We start from the raw sequence: 21,719 nt of genomic DNA on the forward strand, positions 1-21,719 counted from the left end.
ATCTTCTTCGTTTTCAAAATCCTATTGAAAAGGTCAGTGAGCCATGTTATACCTGTCTCTCCCAAAAGTTTCCACACTTCGATTGGTATATCGTCTGGGCCTATTGCTTTTTTATGCTTCATCTTCTTCAAAGCTACAACCACTTCTTCCTTCCGGATTCGACGATAAAAAGAGTAGTTTCTACACTCTTCTGAGTTACTCAACTCCCCTAAAGAAGCACTCATTTCATGTCCTTCATTGAAAAGATTATGAAAATAACCTCTCCATCTGTCTTTAACCGCGTTCTCTGTAGCAAGAACCTTTCCATCCTCATCCTTGATGCACCTCACTTGGTTTAGGTCCCTTGTCTTCTTTTCCCTTGCTCTAGATAGTTTATAGATATCCAACTCTCCTTCTTTAGTATCTAGTCGTTTATACATATCGTCGTAAGCCGCTAACTTAGCTTCTCTGACAGCTTTCTTCGCCTCTTGCTTCGCTTTTCTATACCTTTCACCATTTTCATCGGTCCTCTCCTTGTATAAGGCTTTACAACATTCCTTCTTAGCCTTCACCTTCGTTTGTACCTCCTCATTCCACCACCAAGATTCCTTTTGGTGTGGGGCAAAGCCCTTGGACTCTCCTAATACCTCTTTTGCTACTTTTCGGATACAACTAGCCATGGAATCCCACATTTGGCTAGCTTCCCCCTCTCTATCCCACACACATTGGGTGATTACCTTCTCTTTGAAAATGGCTTGTTTTTCTTCTTTTAGATTCCACCATCTAGTCCTTGGGCACTTCCAAGTCTTGTTCTTTTGTCTTACTCTTTTGATATGTACATCCATCACCAACAAGCGATGTTGATTAGCCACGCTCTCTCCTGGTATAACTTTGCAATCCTTACAAGTTATACGATCCCCTTTCCTCATTAGAAGAAAATCTATTTGTGTTTTTGACGACCCACTCTTGTAGGTGATCACATGTTCTTCTCTCTTCTTAAAGAAGGTGTTGGCTAAGAAGAGATCATATGCCATTGCAAAATCCAAGATAGCTTCCCCATCCTCGTTTCTCTCCCCAAAACCATGGCCACCATGAAAACCTCCATAGTTGCCTGTCTCCCTGCCCACGTGTCCATTTAAATCTCCTCCTATAAATAATTTCTCCGTCTGAGCAATTCCTTGCACCAAGTCTCCAAGATCTTCCCAAAATTTCTCCTTCGAACTCGTATCCAACCCTACTTGAGGTGCGTACGCACTAATCACATTGATAAGTTCTTGTCCTATTACAATCTTGATTGCCATGATTCTATCTCCTACCCTCTTGACATCTACAACATCTTGTACCAAGGTCTTGTCCACGATGATGCCAACACCGTTTCTCGTTCTATTTGTGCCCGAATACCAAAGTTTAAACCCTGAGTTTTCTAGATCCTTTGCCTTACTACCAACCCACTTAGTTTCTTGTAGGCACATAATATTTATCCTTCTCCTCACCATAACTTCCACTACTTCCATAGATTTTCCCGTTAAGGTTCCTATATTCCACGTTCCTAAACGCATTTTGCTCTCTTGAACTCTACCCTTCTGTCCTAGCTTCTTCACCCTCCCCCGTCTAATAGGATCAAAGTACTTCTTTTGTGTGTCCCGGGTAAAGTTGATAGGAGCATATGCTCCCAAACAACTTTGAGTGGAGTCGTTCGAAAAGAAGTTTCTATGGCCCCCTTGCTCATTTAACACTGCATCCGGGTGCCGATGGAGATACAGTGACCCTTGCTCACTTATCACTGTGCTCGGGCCACACAGCGCGCCACTTACGGGTGACGCCCTAGCTTTAGCGCGATTTTGTTCTGGATTCATTTTCATAAGGATAACCTATCAGTTGTACAAACGACAGAGCCAATGTCCAAAATAGCAGCACTTAGTGCTTTAGATGACATCATGTTCACCTGAAATGGAAAAGAAAATAACATTTCATCTTATAATCCCAATTTTGATGTTATGCAGTAAATCCAACACTTTCTAAAAGACTGAAACAATCAAAGAGGAACTTGCAACAGTTCAAACTAACCACTTTAACTAAGCGCTGAATAGGCTGCTTAGAAGCACTCAACTCATCAGACATTATTGTAGATGTATTACAATGAATGTCGTTACTGGATTCTTCAAGTAAGAATGAAGCAGATATCCCAGGAGTGCTGATGGCAATGGGTGATGTGGATTTTGGTGCACCATCTACCATATGATCTCCAATAGTTCCAGCATTCGATAGGGATGAAGTATCAGACATAGGCATCTCAAAATCTCCTGGGACAGACGATGAAGGCAAGGGAACCAAACAAGTTTTAGTAGAGGGTGTGTTTATGGGATAGAAAGTGGTTCTTGCTTCTGTAAAAGGCACCAGAAGATTTTTCTTGTCAATGGTAGAACACCGAGGAACTTGTGAATGGGAAGAACCATGAGTTTTGGGCAAAGCAGTAGGAAATGAAGCTCCGGATTGAAACTTTAGCAGCCTGCTATGCTGTTGCACAATTTGCTTTTGTACTGATTGCTGCAGCATCTCATGCCAATCTTGAGGTTCTTGCTTCAGGGTCTGAGCCTGCACATCTCGCTCCTCTTTAGGTTGTTTCAGGTGCATCTCTTGAAATGTATTACAGCTTGACTCAAAAGCATTCACATTTGACTGTGGTCCATGCACCGGGCTATGTGACAACAAGGTCTTAACATTTGGTTGTTGGAGATTGGTTTTAGGAATATTTAAGGTTCCTGAGGAAACCTGCTGCACTATGTTAAATGAGCCTATCTTTCCTGAATATGTGTCGGTCGGCTGCAGGGTTGGGCACTCAGATACAGACTTAGAATCGTTAACCAAGTTTGTTGCATTGCTCCGCTGCATTGTTGTTGCAGAATCCTGTGAGTTCACTGACTGAAATGTTGACTTCTTTTCGTCTTGCTGTGTCTGAACTGGAGGAGTTTGAGAATGAAGTTGCATGAATTGACGGGTAGAGTTCACATCAGAAGAACGTTGTCCATGCTGCTCCGAGGGACCAGAATTTCCCCTTCCACGTACACTAAGAATAGAAGTAATGAACTTCTCATATACACCCAGATTCTCCTTGGACGAAGGTGCAACTTTGCTTTTGGGCAAATTTAGATTAGAAATGATTGACTTCACCCTATTCCTCAAGGCATTAAGTTTCTCAATACCGACTGTTTCTGTCTGTTGAGAGACAGAGTTGAGCTGGAAAATTAAGAGAACTTTAAAAAAATAATCATAAAAATTTGTCGTCTAAGGAATTTTAATGTAAGAGAACAAAGCGATTGATCTCATGTTGGATACCTAAAGCAGAAAATTTGAAGTGAAGGATAATTTACCTGCTGGAGCCTACATGTTATCGTCTTATACATATCAGCCAGAGGTATTAAATACTTGCTTTTTAGACTTTGAAGCTGCAAAGTTACATTTCAGAAAATTATTCAGTCACAGCTTTAACTATTTAATTAACTGCCCTACACAGAAATGGGCAGATAGTAATTTTAGTGACAAAATCAGTAAGAGAGAGAGAGAGAGAGAGAGATTACCATCTGATAGGCTTCCTCTTGCCCATTATCTGTACATGAAACCCTTCCCTCAGATGTAGAAGTTAGTGTTCCTGTCAAACGAGTATAAAAATGGAGTGCAAGTCAACTGAGAGTAGATCTGACAGGATGAAAGCGGAAATAAGGTGATGATTGGATGTAATTCTACAAAGGGTTTTCAGATAAATATCCATACAGAAAGATATATAGACATCCCAAGAAGTGCGCCTTTCTTCGTTTTAACTAACAATCAAGAATGATTTCCAAAATCCACAGAATTCCCGAAATTGACAATGAGTTTAGAAAGACCGAGCTTATAACATATCTTTATTGCAGATAAATATATTTCCTAGAAGTCAGCTGATATAGTTGGACATATTTTGTAGTTTGTTAATAGATCATTCGAAAGTTTCATAATAATATTGCAACTACAAACGCATAATCACATGAAAATATATTATTGCGCTGCTAAAAGATATGAGAATCCAGAAAAAACTGCAAGACAAATGAAGCAACCAGGGTTCATACCGAAGAGAAAATCATGTCAATCAATAGATAACAAAACCAATCAACAAAATAATAAGAAAAGAGGCAGTCAGAATATATATTTTCAAGAACTAATTTTAACAATGAACTACATATGTTTGTGAGGTAATTTTGATAATCAGCTCGATTAGAACTAGCCTGTACCAGTTAGAAGTTCTCCACACATCCAGAATAAGATCATAGAAACTAGCAACTCAATAATATATCAATGATGTATCTAGGAAGGTGTTTCTACTTATTTTCTTATTTAATAAATCTACTTTTTTTCTGCTGAAACATGATTCAGTTTCACAGTACTTTTACCTGATGTTTGATATGCTTGCTGCTGATCTTGTGCCGATGGATTTGGCAATTGTTTCATCTTCTCTGGCTGTGTTTGAGTGTTCAGTCGTCTCTCAAGAGAGTGTGGTTGTGGTACTTGATCTTTATTTGGCAGCTGTGAGCTTTGTTGTAGCACAGAAATATTGTTTCTTTCGCCCAATTGCTCATGATATGCACTTGAAAGATTTGTTTTCTGTAACTGAAACCGTTGTTGTACGTTATTCTGTTGGAATGGTGACCTGGGCTGTTGCTGCTGCAAGTTAAGGACGCCATTTGGTTGCCCATCTATGTGACTTTGTTGCGTATTAGTAGCAGTCAACTTTCTCCCTATCAAATGTGCTTGCATTTGTGATTGCATTAATGGGTTCTGTGAACTTGATGATACATTTTGATGAATATCCGGAGTCACTTGTGATTGGTTTGTTTGCCTAAAGGCTATCTGTGACTGATTCTTAATCCTCAACTGTGTTGTCTGATAGAAAGAAGACATCGGGTCCTGCCAAATATCAGAAAGTGGAGAAACACATGTCTCAGAAGGGCGCATGACAGGAGTTTGCAACATAGATTGTTGAGAGGTCTGTTGCTGAGTAGGTTTTAAGAGTTTCTGTTGGTAGTGGTGTTGCGGCTGTAGTTGCTTTTGCTGGGTTACATATGAGGGTGAGATATTTTCCTGCCAGACCTGCTTACAAAGATGAGGATTTTGCAGCTCATGGTTCTGCTGAGCAACAATCTGGGGTGAATTTTGTCTCCCTTGCTCCTGTCTCATATTATTGGCAGTAATATTATAAGGTTGCCCACGTCCTGATAAATTTCGTACAGACCTCTGTGAATTACCAAAGACATTCTGCGTATTGGAATTTTCACTAGCATTATTTGGCAAAGGAACCTGAGGCGTAACACTGACAGTGGGCTTTGCAGATGCTAAGTTAGTAAAACCTCCACCAGATGCAATGTTATCTCGAACACTAGGCAGTGAATGTTGTTCATGTGCTTGAGATGGAGCTGTGGATTGAACAGAAATTGATTGGCCTTGCGCGCCACCTTGGGGATGAATACCATAAGATGTTATTACAAAATAAGGGTCAAAATATCAAGACGAATTAATTGAAATTAGGTGAAGAGAACAAGAAATATATGTAAAAGATCCTGATGTTAGGCATTATAATGGGGGGTTGAAGCACACATGCAAGAAGTATTAGAATATAAAATAATTATTGTCTCGTGTTGGAAAGCATAAGCTTCTGAGAATATGATGACCAACAAATTCATCAATATGTATCAGTCGCTACTGGAAAATAGTATAACAAACGTGGAAAGCAAATGATGGGAAGATATATATATAGTGCAAGCATAGACCAAATGAAAATGTTCATAGAAAGAATATATATATATATAGTGCAAGCATAGACCAAATGAAAATGTTCATAGAAAGGATTTTGTAGCCACCAAAGATATAAAAAAATAGTTCTTAGATTTTCCCTACAAAAACCCATAAGTAATCTTCTGTTTTATGATTTTAAAAAGTTGATTATGCAGATAGGGAAGACGATATCATGTATATGTATATCCAACGAAGATATATAAAACGACAGAACAAGCTAACATCACACTACATGTTAACACCATTCCAGGTTTAAGAGAAAAATATAATGCACATAAACAGTCAATTTAGAAGCAAAAAGTTGAACAAGCTGATATTGCTAAACTCAATAATTTTAGTTTCCAAAATAATGTAATACCTGGATTCAAGTTTTTTGGCGAAGATTCCAATTCTTCCAACTTTGATTTGATCCGCAGTATATATTCTTGCTAAATTAAACAAGAAATGTTTATTGCAGACTGATAAAAAAAAATTACTCAACTATGAAAAGAAAAAAGACGTCAGTGAACTGCAAAGATGACTCTTCTAGGTTTATTTCTAAATTATAGAGAGGTTCTTAGGTTCAAGAGGGGCAATACGGTGAAGAAAAGAATAGAAAAATAAGCTTGAAAAGAAAGCACTCATAACTTAAGGTACCTGGTCTCTGGAAACCATATAAACCTTTTCCTCGAAATTTACAGAAATCCTCTTGTAATCAGACATATGTTTCTCGTGCTCAGAAAATGGAACACGCTTCATTAAGGTACTGAAACTGCATGAGAAATTGTTCTAGAGTCAGAATGTATTGGCCATGCCTGATCAATTAATTTGGGAATTTTATTCGTAAACCAATTACAAAATTAATTTTATTCGTAAACCAATTAGAACTGAAACAACAGTGGTAATACATATCCAGCCTATCAGAAGATAAGTTAAATATTTCCTTTCCAGGCTTGCCAATTGGTCATCCTGAAGCTCTTCCGAGTTCAGCCATCATAAAGCGTAGCATGTCTAAATTGAATTTTCCCTCATTTTTTTAAGTACTTAAACAAGTTTTAAAGTACTAATCCAAAAATGTAATGATAAGACAAAATCAAAGTAATAAAAATAAAAAGGAAAATCCTAACGGGGGAATTCAAATGATGCTTTATATGAAATAATGAAATTCAACTTACACTTTGTTCACAACTTTTTCTCGAGACTCTGCAGGAAATTTAGTTCTCCAATTGACTGGATCCATATTGAGTTCAGCTTGAGCGTGCCTTTAATAATGAGTATCCATAAACAACAGACATTGAGTTAGTCATAAAGCTATGTAAAGGACTTCACAAGCAATAACATTTAAAAGAACAAATAGCACATACAGAAATGCAAATACTAAGGAGAGCTAAATAAACTTTCAAAAAAACCCTCCCAAATGACAAACTACAAGTTATTTGTAGCACAATAAATACATGCCTTTGTCTCTGTTAAACATTTTTATTGGTTTCAGGTAATTAAAGCCGCGTACAAAGAAATTTATAGGAAGCATCTCCATTGACTAGATTTAAATAAAATCATTTGCACCTCCCTCAATCAAATGATACTTATAAAAGACCATGGTTAGGAAAGACAGGAGCCCAAATTTATCTCCCTATACAATGGAGACCAAAACTTAGAAGCAACTGGTTTTTATTTTCTCTAATTATAGAAGGCAAATAGTAATTCTTCAGGTCGTACCCAGTGCACAAGGCTCCCGCTTTACGCAGGGTCTGGGAGAGGTAAATGTCGGCTAGCCTTACCCCCATTTATGGAGAGGCTGCTCCCAAGTCTCGAACCCGAGACCTACCGCTCATGGATGAAGGCACTTGCTATCGCACCAAGTGCGACCTCTGCAAATAGTAATTCTTCATTTTTAAAAAAAATATTAAGATAATATGTCTTACAAGATCGCATCCTATGTGTATGTTTTCTGTGATGAAATTTTACTTCTGTCCACGACTACATCATTTTAGGATCGCATTAGATTATTATATGGTTAACTGGTAAGTTTCTGATACTAATACATACTTTGTCTCCTGGAACCACAGTGCATTTTAGGTTCAGCATGGAGTTATGACAAAATAAAGCATTACTACAAACAACTAAGGGGAATTATGAAAGATCATAAGGAAAATTCTTAGCAGTTTTCTAAAACGAGCTTGAAGCTGCAGTGCTGCACTACACTAAAACCAAAACAAATCTGCAGAAGTGTCTCAAATTCTGCAATGTATTACCAATCATAGAATCCGAACATTCAACCTTGACTCATCTACTCAATAGCAGAACAATCAATCAATCATTATATTTCAACAACGAACTATTGCATCAGCATCACTAACTAACAAGTATGTTAGCAACAACTTAACAACTTGTTAGTTAGTGAACACCCACTAATCATCCTCTACTGTATTACTAGCTCTTTCTTCGACTTGTAACAAAAGTAATCTAATTCATACAAGCGGCAAGAGTTTTGTCATTTAAATTCTATTAAGGGAAGCATCGGTGAATGGCTTTCCAACTATATCATATTACAATCATCCCAATTTAGTCTGAGGCCATAGATGAGCAACCACCACTAAACCTCCAAACGGGAGCTTTTTCCAAAATGCATTTTACCCTATTTTGAGTTTCACTTTGTTTTTTCTTTTTAAATCGTAGAGACCCTCGACCCCTGCATCTAGATTGCACTCTCTCAAGCTCTTGTTCCTCTCCGCTTTCTGTTGTTGAATTAATAAATAAATAATTGGCGAACGGGTTGTGGCTTTGGCTTTCCCCTTCTCCAAAACCCCAACAGTTTTCTGATTTTGAAAACCAAAACAAACAAAAAAAATCTAAAAACTGGACAAGTTGCCAAACGACATCTTGATACGTTTCATACTTCTGTTATATAAAACCTCAAAACAAGCGCAGTAAAAAATCCCAAAAATAAAAACCCAAATTCAACCATCGAATACATATTTTCAATATACATATAACCAATTCACAGAACCATCACCCAGAAAAATTCACCAAATTAACAGAGACAAACGAAACCCCCCATAGCCAGCCGCAGGTACCCAAATAAAAAGTTCAAAAAATAAAAAACAGAATTAAAAATCTATAGAAAGATTTTATACCTTTTTTGGGTCTTCACAAAACGTCTTGCGAAATCGCAGATTGAAGTAATCAGAAAAAGGGTTTTGCAGAGGACTGGCGGCAGAGGAAAGGGCGACTGATCATCGACTGTGTGCTCAAAAGACTCTTTCCTTTCCCGCCGTTGTGTGAAGTGTACGAGTGTGTGCTTCTCATATATTATTGGCTGTATACGTGCGTAGGTTGGTAAGCTTGATAAGCAAGGAATTAGTGTACGTGTAGATTTGTCACCGGTAAAGGTCATTAAATATAAATCCCCGCCAAGTGTGGATACCGTCCAAATATGGAAGTTGGGTCACATATTGGATATTGTTCCTATTTTGGTCTTTTTTTTTTAGTACATTGCACATGTCCTAAGAATGTTTGCTGTCCGACGTTGTTTTGCATTTCAAAATAACAATAAGCATCTTTTATGGTCGTATATTTCACATCTAATACGAGCGTTACTTGTATATTCTGTTTCATTGCACATTTTTTAAGAACGTTAATCAGTCTGTCAAGGTTCCATATAGATGATTTTTAAATGACTAAGTAATGGTAAGAACATCAATGGCGCAAATATACATCTTTTTGAATTGGGTACATTGCACATGTACTAAGAGCGTTATGCATCTGTTCTATTCAGTTTCATTACACATCTACTAAGAGCATTACAACCACTCGGTAAAATTTGTTTAAGGCAATATTCTAAACTATTATAATTTAAAAATAAACATGACATCCACCAAGTAGGGGTGCAACTTGAGAAGGTTGGACAAATTGGATGGTCAATCCAACCCTGACCCAACCTTCACAATTCGGGGGTTGGGTTGGGTTTGGATGCATACAAGTTTAGCGGTTCGGGCTTATTCATGTTGGATTCTGGTCCACACAAATTTATCAAGTTCAATCTTATAACACCTTGTTTTGATTTTTCAAATTTTGAACCAAACAACGTCAATATTAGTTCAAATTTCATTTACACATCACCATCTGCACAAAAGTTAAAGCAAACAACTTGGAGACTATTTCTAATGTTTCAACCAAGCAAAATTGTAATTAATTTACAAGATATATACCAAAGCTTCAACCAAAAGAAATGCAAAAGTAACACTGTCATTCATTATCCATATGAAAACCAATAATAGCTCCAAGTATACTCATTCCTAAACTTATACATAACTTATGTAATGAAGTGAGATGGGTAATATGTGCATGAGAGAATTCGGGCTCAAGATCGGGTTGGATTTGGGTAGACAAGGGCAGCCAAGGCATCAACCTAACTAAACCCAGTAAATGATCGGGTGGGTTCAAGTTGGATTTAGGCAGGATTTTTCTTTCATTTTAAACCGCTCAATTGGATTTGAAATCCAGTTGGGTATGGACGAATTCAAATTGATCAAACCCAAGTTGCATCTCTATCACCAAGTAGAGAATACATTATCTTTTAAAAGAATTGTACAGGTACCTTTTATTTTAATAAAGTTATATTATAACTGTCAAAGTTTGATTAATTAAAACGAATCACTTAGGTTAGTTGAATCACATTAGGGGTTCGATACCAATTATCTGTACTGTGGAAGAGAACGGTCATATTAAATTGGAATTACAACTGTATAGGTTTTCCAATATATTCTATCTTACTTTGGGAACCGTGATATGCATCTAGGCGTACTCATGATCAGTGAGGCCCTCGACGATAAGAATAGTTGTTGGTGAAAGGGTGAATTAAAAATATATTTTAAATCATTCACTTCCTCGCGGATAAAAACGTAATGGATTGCACACAAAAAATGATAGAGCAATAATTAATTTGATTAATTGGATAAATGGAGAAATTAATTGAAACAATTTCAATTAATTAAATTGGCATTTATACGTTTAAAATAAAGGAAAACGAATGAAAATGGCTTGAAAACTTTGAGTTTTAACGATAATAACAAAATAAAAAGTAAAATAAATAGTACCAGGTTTGATTTTTTAGTGTAAAAATATGATTTTTTCGTTAAAGTGAACAGTACCGCAGACTTTTCGTTAAAACTCTCTTAAAATAAGTCTCAGAATAGTTTTTGTATTGGCTGAGCACATAGGGCCCTAACCCATAGTGTTTAAATTGAGTTATAAGATGACTAAGTACCAAAAGGCCCACTAACCCATTTTACGAAAAAGAGTTTTTCTAGAGAGAAGTTCAAGCTCCATCAAGCTTGAACTCAAAAGAGTAAAATTGTAAGTCCTCGTTCCTCCTATCGGAGAAAGAGTGAACTAGGTTTAACTCCACCTCTGGGTTCATCTTTCATCTCAAACACTAGGAGGTGTGGAGACTTTAGATAAATTTTTAAAGGAGAATCTAAACAAATTGAATCCAAGTACTAGCTTTTGGGTGAGAGGCTTGGTAGAACACCTACGTAGGCCTTAAACAAAGTTACTTCCACTTGCCATATCTAGCATTGCACGTTGATTTAATTGTTAGGTTTTGTCATGCATGTTACACGTTAAATTTTGAAGTCTCAAGCGTTGAAACTCCTTATGAGACAGAGTAATTCTCATTCATGAGTGTTATAATATGAATGGACAACATAGTTGATATGTCTCACTTTTATAGTATATTAATAAAAAGCAAATACAAGTGTGATATTTTAATTATAATATGAGTGGACAACATAATTGAACACCGTCCTAGTGAATTCCAAACAAAACATAATGCCTCCAAGATTTTGCCCATAAGAAAAGTAGTTGAAAGTTGAAGAAACTTCCAAGAGTTGGAAGCCTTCTTGTGTATAACAAATTAAGTCAAAAATAGATAAAATTGTGTGTAGATTAACTACGAACTGCAAGAGTTTGATACAAGTTTCTTGCAGAACAATGAATGTTAAAAAGATTTTTTTCGGGGTCAAACAGATGCTAAAAAGGATTGAGGAACATAATTTCTCTGCTTTCTCTCCTAATTTCAGCAATGACCCTCGTCTTGATTTTTATTTTTTGTGAAGACAACCGCTGATTCGATATAAATTAGTTGATCGTAGTGTATACTTCGTGCTTGTTTCGATTTTTGTACGAACGGGTGGAACTCTGTAATATGCTGGCATTGTTGCGGGAAAGAACATTTGTCTAACTCCTTCGGCTTTAATAATTGGGAATATGATTCCTGATGCACTCTGGAAAATGAAAACCAAAACATTAGTTTCATTAAGTAGAAATTCATATTTGTGTCATTTGTAATATGTCTTAAGTAACAAGCTTGTTGATGAGACAATACTGGGAAGATCATCTGTAAACATACCAAGATCAATCTAGCCCCCAACCACAGGCGTTTTGGTGTAGGGAATGGAATCATTAAGCGGCCGACTCCATACACAGCAACAGCAAAGAAATGGAGAAAGAGGCTGATCGGACGAGGATTAAGACCGGAGAGTAGAGATATTGGGCCGTTTGAACAGACGCCCCCGAGGCTCAAATAATCAAAACAAGCTTCACGCATTTCTTGTCTTGCGGGGTCAGGCGACGTACAAAACACCTTGTAAAGAGCACCGGCCAATGTGTTTATGGTAGATGACACAGGCTGCAATGAAAATTAACCAATTCCATCAGCACATTTTTGAATGCTTGATAACAAGCTCTTGCCTAGAGATATATATCTGACATGTTATGTTGTTAGATTGAGAATCGATGCCTAACATAACAACATAACATGTCAGATTGTCTTATTAGAGAAATTTTAATTTTCATATTGCAAATATGGCTATATACCTTACGCAGTGTGTAGAATGATTCGAGATAATTGCACAAAGCAGGTGCATCATTGAAATCACTTAGCGGTCTCAGAAGATCTCTAAGAAGAACAATGTCGGAAAGAGCGACAGTCATTCCTCCTCCAGTTAAAGGATGTCTCATGTTGAATGCATCCCCCAATAAAATTGCACCAGGTGTGGGTTGAGGAGCAGCAGGCATGCTTTTGTTTTGCATTGTTCTAATGATTCCTTTATCAACCGCTGCTAGAAAAGCCTTTGAGAGTTGATGGGGAACCTGAAACAACAAATTCCTCAGTCCCTTTTGATCGAAATGACTGGAAATAGGAACATAATTGAGTCATGTAAAATAATAGATACCTGAGGAGCCACGACAGTTTTCAAATACTGAGCCATTTCGCCGTTAGCTACTGAAGGTATTTTTGTGCCGGGTACATCTACCAAACAACGAACCTCGGTGCTACTAATAGGATAAAACAGGATAGGTGAAGGGTCTCCCAAGATCACATGTCCATGGTTTGCATGAGGAAGCTCACAGTTCTCCAAGATCAACCCGACAAAGCAGGACGGATTTTCAATCTGCAGTATTTAGACAAGTTAGTCTTGGTCTCATGAAAGAGCAAACAAATCCATGCTAAAACTTGAAGGAAATGCTCGAGTTTCTAAAGACCGAATAATTTACATTTGGAGAAGAGATAGAGCGGCGCAGATTTGAAAAGCAGCCATCGCATACTATTGTTAGGGGAGCATATGTTATCATCTCCTCTCCTGCCTTGTTCTTGTACATCACTCCTTGGATGGTGCCCTTTTCTTCAAGAAGTGTAGTAACTGTTCCTTGTTCCAGTTTCACACTGTAGAGAAAATATTGTGATAAGTAAGAGGTACAAAACAGATTACATCAAAACAATCAAAACCAAGAAACATGGAAATGATCTTCGCATCATTATATTCTGAAGGAAAATGGAAATTACGTACTTTGGAAGAGCTGCGGCCCTTTCGCGCATTCTTTGGATGAAACGCCCGTTGTGAAAACTTCTTCCCGCTATCTCTGAACTATATGTTTCCAAGGGATATGACAGTTTTGTGTCATTGCCATTTTTGTAAAGGGCATAGCCAAACACTTTCTCAGCATCAATGGAGTCATTAGCACAATCCTCAAGACCTAATTCAATCAACTTGAGATAGCCTCCAGGCTGCAAGAGTTCACCAACAATTCTGTCCGGCTCGCTCAAGTCTCTTTCGATCACATGTACCCGCCGTCCTTCCTACATATTTATCAAGAATCAAAACTCCTGATCAACTTAAAAGGCCACATAATTACAACTTTGAGCTCCACCAGGACAACAAGATCCGAATGCGTAATTAGCCAAACTAATGACAAATACAAACTGCCCCAAAACCAAAGTTTATCAGTGTGAACAAGATTAATATTGACTGCACTATTGGAATTAGCTCGCCATATTAGAGCCAAATCAAAAAGACAAAAAACAAATAAATTGGCTTTGACAAAATCATCTATTGCTGAATCCTCATCTGTGTGGTTTATTTAAAATGCTAATTAGTTTTACTCTCTTGGACAAACGTTAGTGAAAATCATTTAAAAGCGAGTTTAGGGTTAATAGTAAGATTTATTAATTTTTTTCCCCGGTTGAAAATGATGCTTCAAGTAATTTTAAATCTGAAATTAAGTTCTAATTAAGGAAAAAACTAACCTATAGCCACAAGTTTACGCATATGGCAATTAACTCGTTTGTAATTATTTTACTTAAGGAAAATGATGCTTCACGTTAATCCACCATTTCCGGGGCATAGAAGATTCACAAAAACATTTCACCCTTTGTGATACTTTTAAGATTTCATTAAAATGTATTAATTTATTAATTTACCCTTTAATTCTTATGTCTTCTCCAACATGTATAAAAAAAAGAGGGACACTTTTTGGTATTACTGAAAGTTTCACTAAATTGGTCTTCTTCCGTTGTATATTGAGATGAATCAACAAGAAATAATAAAAACCTAGTAAAAAATTATTTCTTATAGAATATTCAATCGTCTTAAAATAAACAAAAATAAATAAAAAACTAGAAAATGAAGATTATGAAGATAAAGAAAGGGAGAAATAATGATCACCTTCCCAAGAGTGTAAGCAAGAGCAGCACCAGCAACTCCGGCACCGACAATGACAACATCAGTACTTTTCTCAATCTCCGGCGTCAGAAAAACACCGGTTGCTGAAACATTCGCGACGTCATCGTCCTTCTTGTCCCCGTAGGTGGTGTTTATGAAGACGAAGAAAACAGAACTCAACAAAGAAACCAAGACGGCAGCAAGAACATACTCATAAACCATCTTAATTTAAATAATTAATCTCTACAATATAGTGTGTTTTTTTTTACGTCTGGAATTTGGTTCTGAATATTTTGATTTGTGAATGTGAAGTGCTTAATGCTTATGATGGACGTTGAAGGGCAATTATATAGGAATGGGATACTGCAGTTGGTAGGCACCTGCTGCGGTGTTTCGGGTGTTTTTTTTATTGAATGAATTTTTGGTGTTTAGGGTGTTTTTTTATTGAATGTATTTTTGGTACCGTAGTGCTTCTTTTATTGAATGAATTTTTGGTGGTGTGCGGATTATGTGAAAATATTGTGGGATAGAGGACAATGATAGTCACTTTGGGACAATTTAATGGTGTCACACTCAATCATGCATTATGTTATATAAAAAATTTAGCCTTTACATTATATTAAATTGCATTCGGATTGCATTTTGATTATGGCTAATCTTTCTGAATTTACATGTTCAAGTTTTATATAATCATTAAATATATACATATATAAGGTCTGTATTACGAGTTTACACATGTTTTGTTACATATTTTGTTTCTTGTAGTTCTCATTTAGTAATTTTTTTTTTAAATTTGAATTGTCTATATTTCAATTCATCACTTATTTATAGTGAAAAAAAATGAATGAATACGATTATACAATGAAGGAAAGGGATCCTCCCTGAATCCCTTCATCCTAATCCACCAAGTCCGGAGATCCGAACCATTGAAATTTAATTCAACTGCTAAAGTTATTATAATTTTTAAAGTGACCCCCTGTTTGTACTCGTTTGATCAAATTTCAACGGCACGGATCTTCAAACTTGGTGGATTAGGAGGAAGGGATCTGGATCCCCATCCTACAATGAAACAATAAATGACTACAATTTAATTTAACAGTCATATTGTTTTGAGTTTAAGTAATTTTTTATATAAATAATATTTGACAGAAGGCACACAAAGTAAACAATTAGATGTTAAAATACATGAAAATGTTCCGAACTTATTAAAATAACACATGACTGGATTAAAGCTAACATATGACAATGGCATAGCATGATGACTGGGTCAACCAGTGTGGCATTGCCACTGAGACCGCTTGCTTGCACTCCCATTGAGACTAAGTTTGGTATGACTCCAACGTAAGTGGCGTGGGCATTAAGATGTCCGACACATAATAAATTACAAACCCTTTTTTTAATTTTTGATGGGAGAATCTAGGAGCTGATTGAAGGCTGAGACAGTTATCAGAAAATAAATTAGTTATTTGTATTTTTTTTATCAATTGTGTTGCAGCCTATTTTATTAAAAGAATAAAAAAAGAATACAACATTAAGAGATGAAGAATGATTTATGGAATCTTTTTAAATCTTGTGTCTTTATTTATAGTAAATTAAGGAGAATTGTTTGTCATCCAAATAATACAATTCAAAGGAGAAAGACTCTTCTAGTACCTTAAATACAAGCTACTATGCATGGACGAAAGGAGATAAGGCTTAGAGCAACTCCAGCGGGGAGGTTGCTCGGGGGTCAGGCATTCAAACAGGACCAAATTGCTGGGGGGATAGGGTCCAATGTTGGGTAGCCCGAGTGATAGGCGAGGCCCGAGGAGCAAACCTGGCGTCGATTGCCAGCCCGAGGAGCAAGCCCGGCGTCGATTGCCAGCCCGAGAGCCCGAGGGCTACATTAGGCGCATGCGTTTCACGCACGTGTGGGCGCGCGTCTTCCGACAAAAAAACAAGGTTGGGGCCCGCGGTGCTTATTTTGAAATGTTACCGTCCCCATGTCTGTTCGATTGTAACAACCTTATTTTATGGACCGTTGGATTTCCAACGGTAAAAAACATTTAAAAATCTCATTTAATTTCATCCGTTTGATCTAAGATCAACGGTCCACATTATTAGGCTTTGTAAATTAGAAAAAAACAGTTAAAAATTCTGAAATGTTACCATTGTGCCACGTGGCACAATCTGGAGTGTTGGAATTCAATTTTTTTTAAATCCAACGGCAGAGATTAATTAGGTGATTAAATTTTTTTTTAAATGTAAAAAATTCTTTAAAATCCGAAAAAAATTATGAAAAATTATAAAAAAAATTTGATTTTACTTTTTTTTATAAATACCTTCTCATTATCTTCTACCTTGCACCACAATTTCCTATTTTCTCAACTACTTTCAACCACATTCCTATCTTTCTCTCAAAGTTTGAATCCAATTTTTTTCCAACAAAATGACTACTCAAGCAGGCACGAATTGGACGCTTCTTGAAGATGTTGCGTTGTGTACTAGTTGGGTTCAAGTTACTCATGATTCGTTTACGGGTAATGAGATGCAGTTGTGAGAAATGTAGAGTCTTATTCACACCAATTATCTTGAGAAAATGGGTGGGCAAAGAACTAAAGAATCGATGTCCAGTCGTTGGAAATTACTTAGCCAAGCGTTTACTACGTGGAGAGACGCCTTGGCACAAGTTAGTGGTAATCTTCGAAGTGGGGAAAATTTAGCGGATCAGGTAACAATATATTATTTATTTGTTTGTATTATTTAATTGTTAGCTACTTTCATTATAATTATTTGTTAGCTATCTTCATTATAATTATTTGTTTGTATTATTTATTTGTTAGCTACTTTCATTATAATTATTTGTTTGTATTATTTATATGTTACCTATTTTCATTATAATTATTTGTTTGTATTATTTATTTGTTACCTACTTTCATTATAATTATTTGTTTGTATTATTTATTTGTTACCTACTTTCATTAGAATTATTTGTTTGTATTATTTATTTGTTACCTATTCTCATTATAATGATTTATTCTCCTGCATTGTGTAGGAACTTCAAGCACAAGCTTGGTATGGTGCCAAAACCAAAAGCAAAAACAAGACATTCACCCGGTTTGAATGTTGGAATATTATCAAAGATTGTCCTAAATTCAAAGTTGTGCCTGTCGGTTCATAAGTTTTCATGAACAACACTCATCTACACTCTACACCCGATCATGCCTCGCATGATCATGATGAAGATGATGCAGAAGAAGTTCCTGAAACGCCCCCCGTTGAACAAGCGTCGGGGTCAACCCGTTTTCCAATTAGGCCTCAAGGTAAGAAGGCTTCAAAGAGAAAAGGTAATGCTTCCAAGAATGCTTATGCAAAGTATATGGAAGACCTTGCCCACCAAGGTGAATTAACTTTGGCCCCGGAAATGGCTAAATTTGAAGCTAATAAGGCCAGAGAGGATGCAAAAGCTGCAGCTCTTGAGAAAAAATTTGAAGCTAATGAGAGAGAAAGAGAACTAGTTCGGCAAGAAAGGGAACATAAAAGAGAAGAAAGAATGGCTGAACAAGATCGTAACATTATGAAGGAGCCTTTAGAAGGGAAGTCTCCAAACTCTAAATATTTTGGAAGTCGGAGAAAGCAGACATGATGCGAAGGAGGTGTGCAAGAGAAGCGAGAGTAAGAGGAGATGGTCCTAGCACGATAAGAGAAGATCATCCTAGCACGACAAATTGGTTAGGTGATGATTATCCATTCACGAACCCATAATTTTCCAATCAATTCGGGTTGTAATTTCTCATTTGGGTTGTAATTTCTTATTCATTGAATATAGTACTTTATGTTGTTTCAAATTTATTGAATTTAGTACTTTATTTAAACTAAGAGTATATTTATTTAATTTGGTTATTTATTGAATTTAGTACTTTATGCTGTTTCCAATTTATTTAATTTAGTACTTTATTCAAAACACATTTAAACACACCAAATAAAATAACATCAACACACCAAAAAAACACACCAAATAAAATTACATCAATATACCAAAATTACAATTCAACTTACTCAATGAACTAAAAAAACACACCACATAAAATAAAATAAACACACCAAATAAAAACAAATACTAATGAACTTAAGTATCTTCAACACCCCTCAATTCCCACTGGTGCTCTATCAAGTTAATTTGGCGGGCATTGTGCATATATGGCCTTTGAAGTGTAGTATATCGTTGAATGACCCTATCATTGTAACATCCATCCCTTTGTAATGGCTCGTGTTGCACGGGTTCTTCGGTGGCATTATGAGCACAATATATTTGTGTTCTAGAATTGTTCATTGTGTCTGGCTCATATTCATCAACAGCATCATAATCGTACTCATCTTCCACAATCATGTTGTGAAGAATGATGCACGTCATCATGATGGATTGAAGCGACTCTACATCAAACATTCTGGCAGCACCCCTAACAATAGCCTAGCGAGCTTGGAGTATACCAAAACAACGCTCCACATTTTTCCTGCATCTTTCTTGACAGCTTGCAAAGTATTTTTCCTTTGCACTTCGTGGACGTGGTACTGTTTTGACAAACAATTCCCACCTTGGGTAAATGCCGTCTGCTAGGTAGTATGGCCCGTCGTACTTACGTTCGTTAACCCTGTATGTGACTTTTGGTGCCTTTCCTTGCAGGACTTCGTTGAACACTAGGGATTGAGCAAGGACATTGAGATCATTTTGAGCTCCCGGAACCCCAAAAAAGGCGTGCCAACTCCATGTATCAAAAGATGCCACCACCTCCAAAATGATATTTTTTTTATCCTTTTATGTCCCCATAAGCACCTTGTCATGCACTTAGACAGTTTTTCCAAGTCAAGTGCATACAATTAATGCTTCCAATCATCCTTGGAAAACCTCGCATCTTGCCCTTCTTCAGAAGCTTTTCCAAGTCCATACGAGTAGGTCTCCGGAGGTACTCTGCTGTGTAGATAGATTCGATTGCTAAGGAAAACCTCATAAGGGACTCAAGAATGGTTGATTTTCCCATCATCGTTATCTCGTCCACTTGGTCTGCAGCTGCTCCATATGCAAGCATCCTCAAGGCAGCAGTAATTTTTTGCTCAGGCAGGAGACCCATAGCACCAAAAGCATCTGGCTTTTGCACAAAGTAAGAATCATAGTTGCAAACAACACCCATGATTTTGTTGAACAAATATCGTTCCATTCTAAAACGACGTCGGAAGTACGTATTAGGGAATGCACTATTATGAATAAAATAATCGTCCAAGAGCTCCTCACCTCATCGTTGCCTATTTCTATCAATGTTTACAGCACAGTTGGGCCTGCAGATCTGAGCCACATATTGGATGACTCGACGGGAGTGTGAGGCTCCTGCCATTCTTGATTTGTCATCTCTCCGTCTACTCTCTTCATCATCTTCCATCTCATGTTGGGCCTAATCACCGGCTTTGAACATTCCTTCTGATTGATTAAACAAGTCTTCCTCTTCTTGATCGATTTCCCACATCATATTTGAAGAAGAAAAAGAAGACATTGTAAGAAGGAAGCATAAACTATGAATAATGATAGAGATTTTGGTGAAGAAGGAAGCAAAAACTATGAATAATGATAGGGATTTTGGTGAAGAAGGAAGCAGAAAGTATGAATAATGACAAAAATCTTGAGAAAATTGGTGCAAGATTTCTGAGGATGGATGATGTATTATATTAAGGATTCATAATGCCACGTGGCATGCTGTCATTCGTTAAAAATTTGGTGGAAATCTAGCCTCAAAGATTGTAATCGGATTATGACACGTGGCACGATGTGATTGGTTAAAAATCTTATCGGAAATCCATCATCAATAATTGTCTTTTTAGATAATGATACTTGGCGCAACGACAATGATTAAAAATCTTATCGGAAATCCATCACCAATAATTGTCTTTGCGGATAATGACACGTGGCACAACGAGAACGATTAAAAATCTTATCCAAAATTACAAATAAAATTATTTTGAATTATTCTATAAATAAAAAAATACAAATATTTTATTGCTATTGGCTTTTCGGATAATGACACGTGGCGCAACGAGAACGATTAAAAATCTTATCCGATATTACAAATAAAATTATTATGTATTATTTTATAAATTAAAAAATAATAATATTTTATTACCAATTGCCAGGGCTATTCTGACACACCCCGATCCGGAGGATCCAGGTGTGCTGGCCGTCACGTGGGCGTGACGTAATCATAGGCGCGACACGGAAGCAAAACGACAACATAGATCAACAGAAATTCAAACCAAACTCAAGTATAACCACCTACGAACCTAACCGGACGAGTTAAAAAGTAAACACATAAGTTCAGAGCATAGGTTAACTGCAGTCAAGTAGGACTAAAATAAAAATACATCACCCTCAGGTGAGTCCTACATGTCGAGAGTCTGTCAGAAAGCCGGAATAAGACCTCGAGAGCCACCAACCGCTAGACTAGAACCTGGAGGGGCGCAAAACAAAATGAGTGGGTCAGTAAAAACAAATAATTTCCAAAACAGTTCATTAAAAACAATTATATCCCCTCGCCGTAAAAACCTATATACTTTCCCAGAAAATAGTATATATACATATATATATATACGCAACATCATAACTCAGCACATATCCATCGTCATAATATCTCAGAAATGACATGCCATGCCCAAAATATAATTAGAATGCATCAATAATAGTTAGGTGAAATATAAATCAACCGGAGACCCTACAATGGTCCTGTACGGCTGATTCTAAAGCTCAACATCCAACCCAACCGGAGTCACCTCGGTGACCTGTACGGTTCAACTCTGCACGTCACTCGGAACTACATATAGTAGTTTGTACGATGACAGGTGTATGAATACGCTCTAGTGCTTCTCACATCAATCATCAGCGCGCATAACTAAGGTCACCCACTAGTTGGA

At 36.9% G+C, this 21,719-nt stretch overlaps 3 protein-coding genes across 3 annotated transcripts; all 3 read right to left on the reverse strand.

Annotated features, from left to right (window-relative positions):
* Window positions 1-1,691: 1,691 nt before the first annotated feature.
* LOC114823718 (mediator of RNA polymerase II transcription subunit 15a-like) lies at window positions 1,692-9,057 on the reverse strand. Its single transcript, XM_029099143.2, has 9 exons — window positions 8,919-9,057; window positions 6,957-7,043; window positions 6,439-6,553; window positions 6,161-6,230; window positions 4,404-5,462; window positions 3,558-3,628; window positions 3,351-3,425; window positions 2,047-3,216; window positions 1,692-1,924 (listed from the first exon to the last, which is right to left on the reverse strand). The coding sequence occupies exons 2-9, from the start codon at window positions 7,019-7,021 to the stop codon at window positions 1,838-1,840; spliced, it is 2,712 nt and encodes a 903-aa protein (XP_028954976.2). The 5' UTR covers window positions 7,022-7,043; window positions 8,919-9,057; the 3' UTR covers window positions 1,692-1,837.
* A 2,558-nt stretch (window positions 9,058-11,615) lies between these two features.
* LOC103410774 (squalene monooxygenase SE1-like) lies at window positions 11,616-15,069 on the reverse strand. The gene is made up of 7 exons (XM_070810960.1): window positions 14,790-15,069; window positions 13,635-13,924; window positions 13,342-13,510; window positions 13,020-13,238; window positions 12,661-12,936; window positions 12,194-12,472; window positions 11,616-12,068 (listed from the first exon to the last, which is right to left on the reverse strand). The coding sequence occupies exons 1-7, from the start codon at window positions 15,006-15,008 to the stop codon at window positions 11,886-11,888; spliced, it is 1,635 nt and encodes a 544-aa protein (XP_070667061.1). The 5' UTR covers window positions 15,009-15,069; the 3' UTR covers window positions 11,616-11,885.
* A 3,825-nt stretch (window positions 15,070-18,894) lies between these two features.
* Window positions 18,895-19,954, reverse strand: LOC139191917 (uncharacterized). The gene is made up of 3 exons (XM_070812948.1): window positions 19,672-19,954; window positions 19,361-19,463; window positions 18,895-19,225 (listed from the first exon to the last, which is right to left on the reverse strand). Exons 1-3 carry the CDS (start codon window positions 19,952-19,954, stop codon window positions 18,895-18,897), a joined length of 717 nt encoding a protein of 238 aa, XP_070669049.1.
* Window positions 19,955-21,719: the final 1,765 nt, after the last annotated feature.

The sequence above is a fragment of the Malus domestica genome, chromosome 02 (genome assembly GCF_042453785.1).
Source record: "Malus domestica chromosome 02, GDT2T_hap1".
NCBI classification, from domain to species: domain Eukaryota; kingdom Viridiplantae; phylum Streptophyta; class Magnoliopsida; order Rosales; family Rosaceae; genus Malus; species Malus domestica.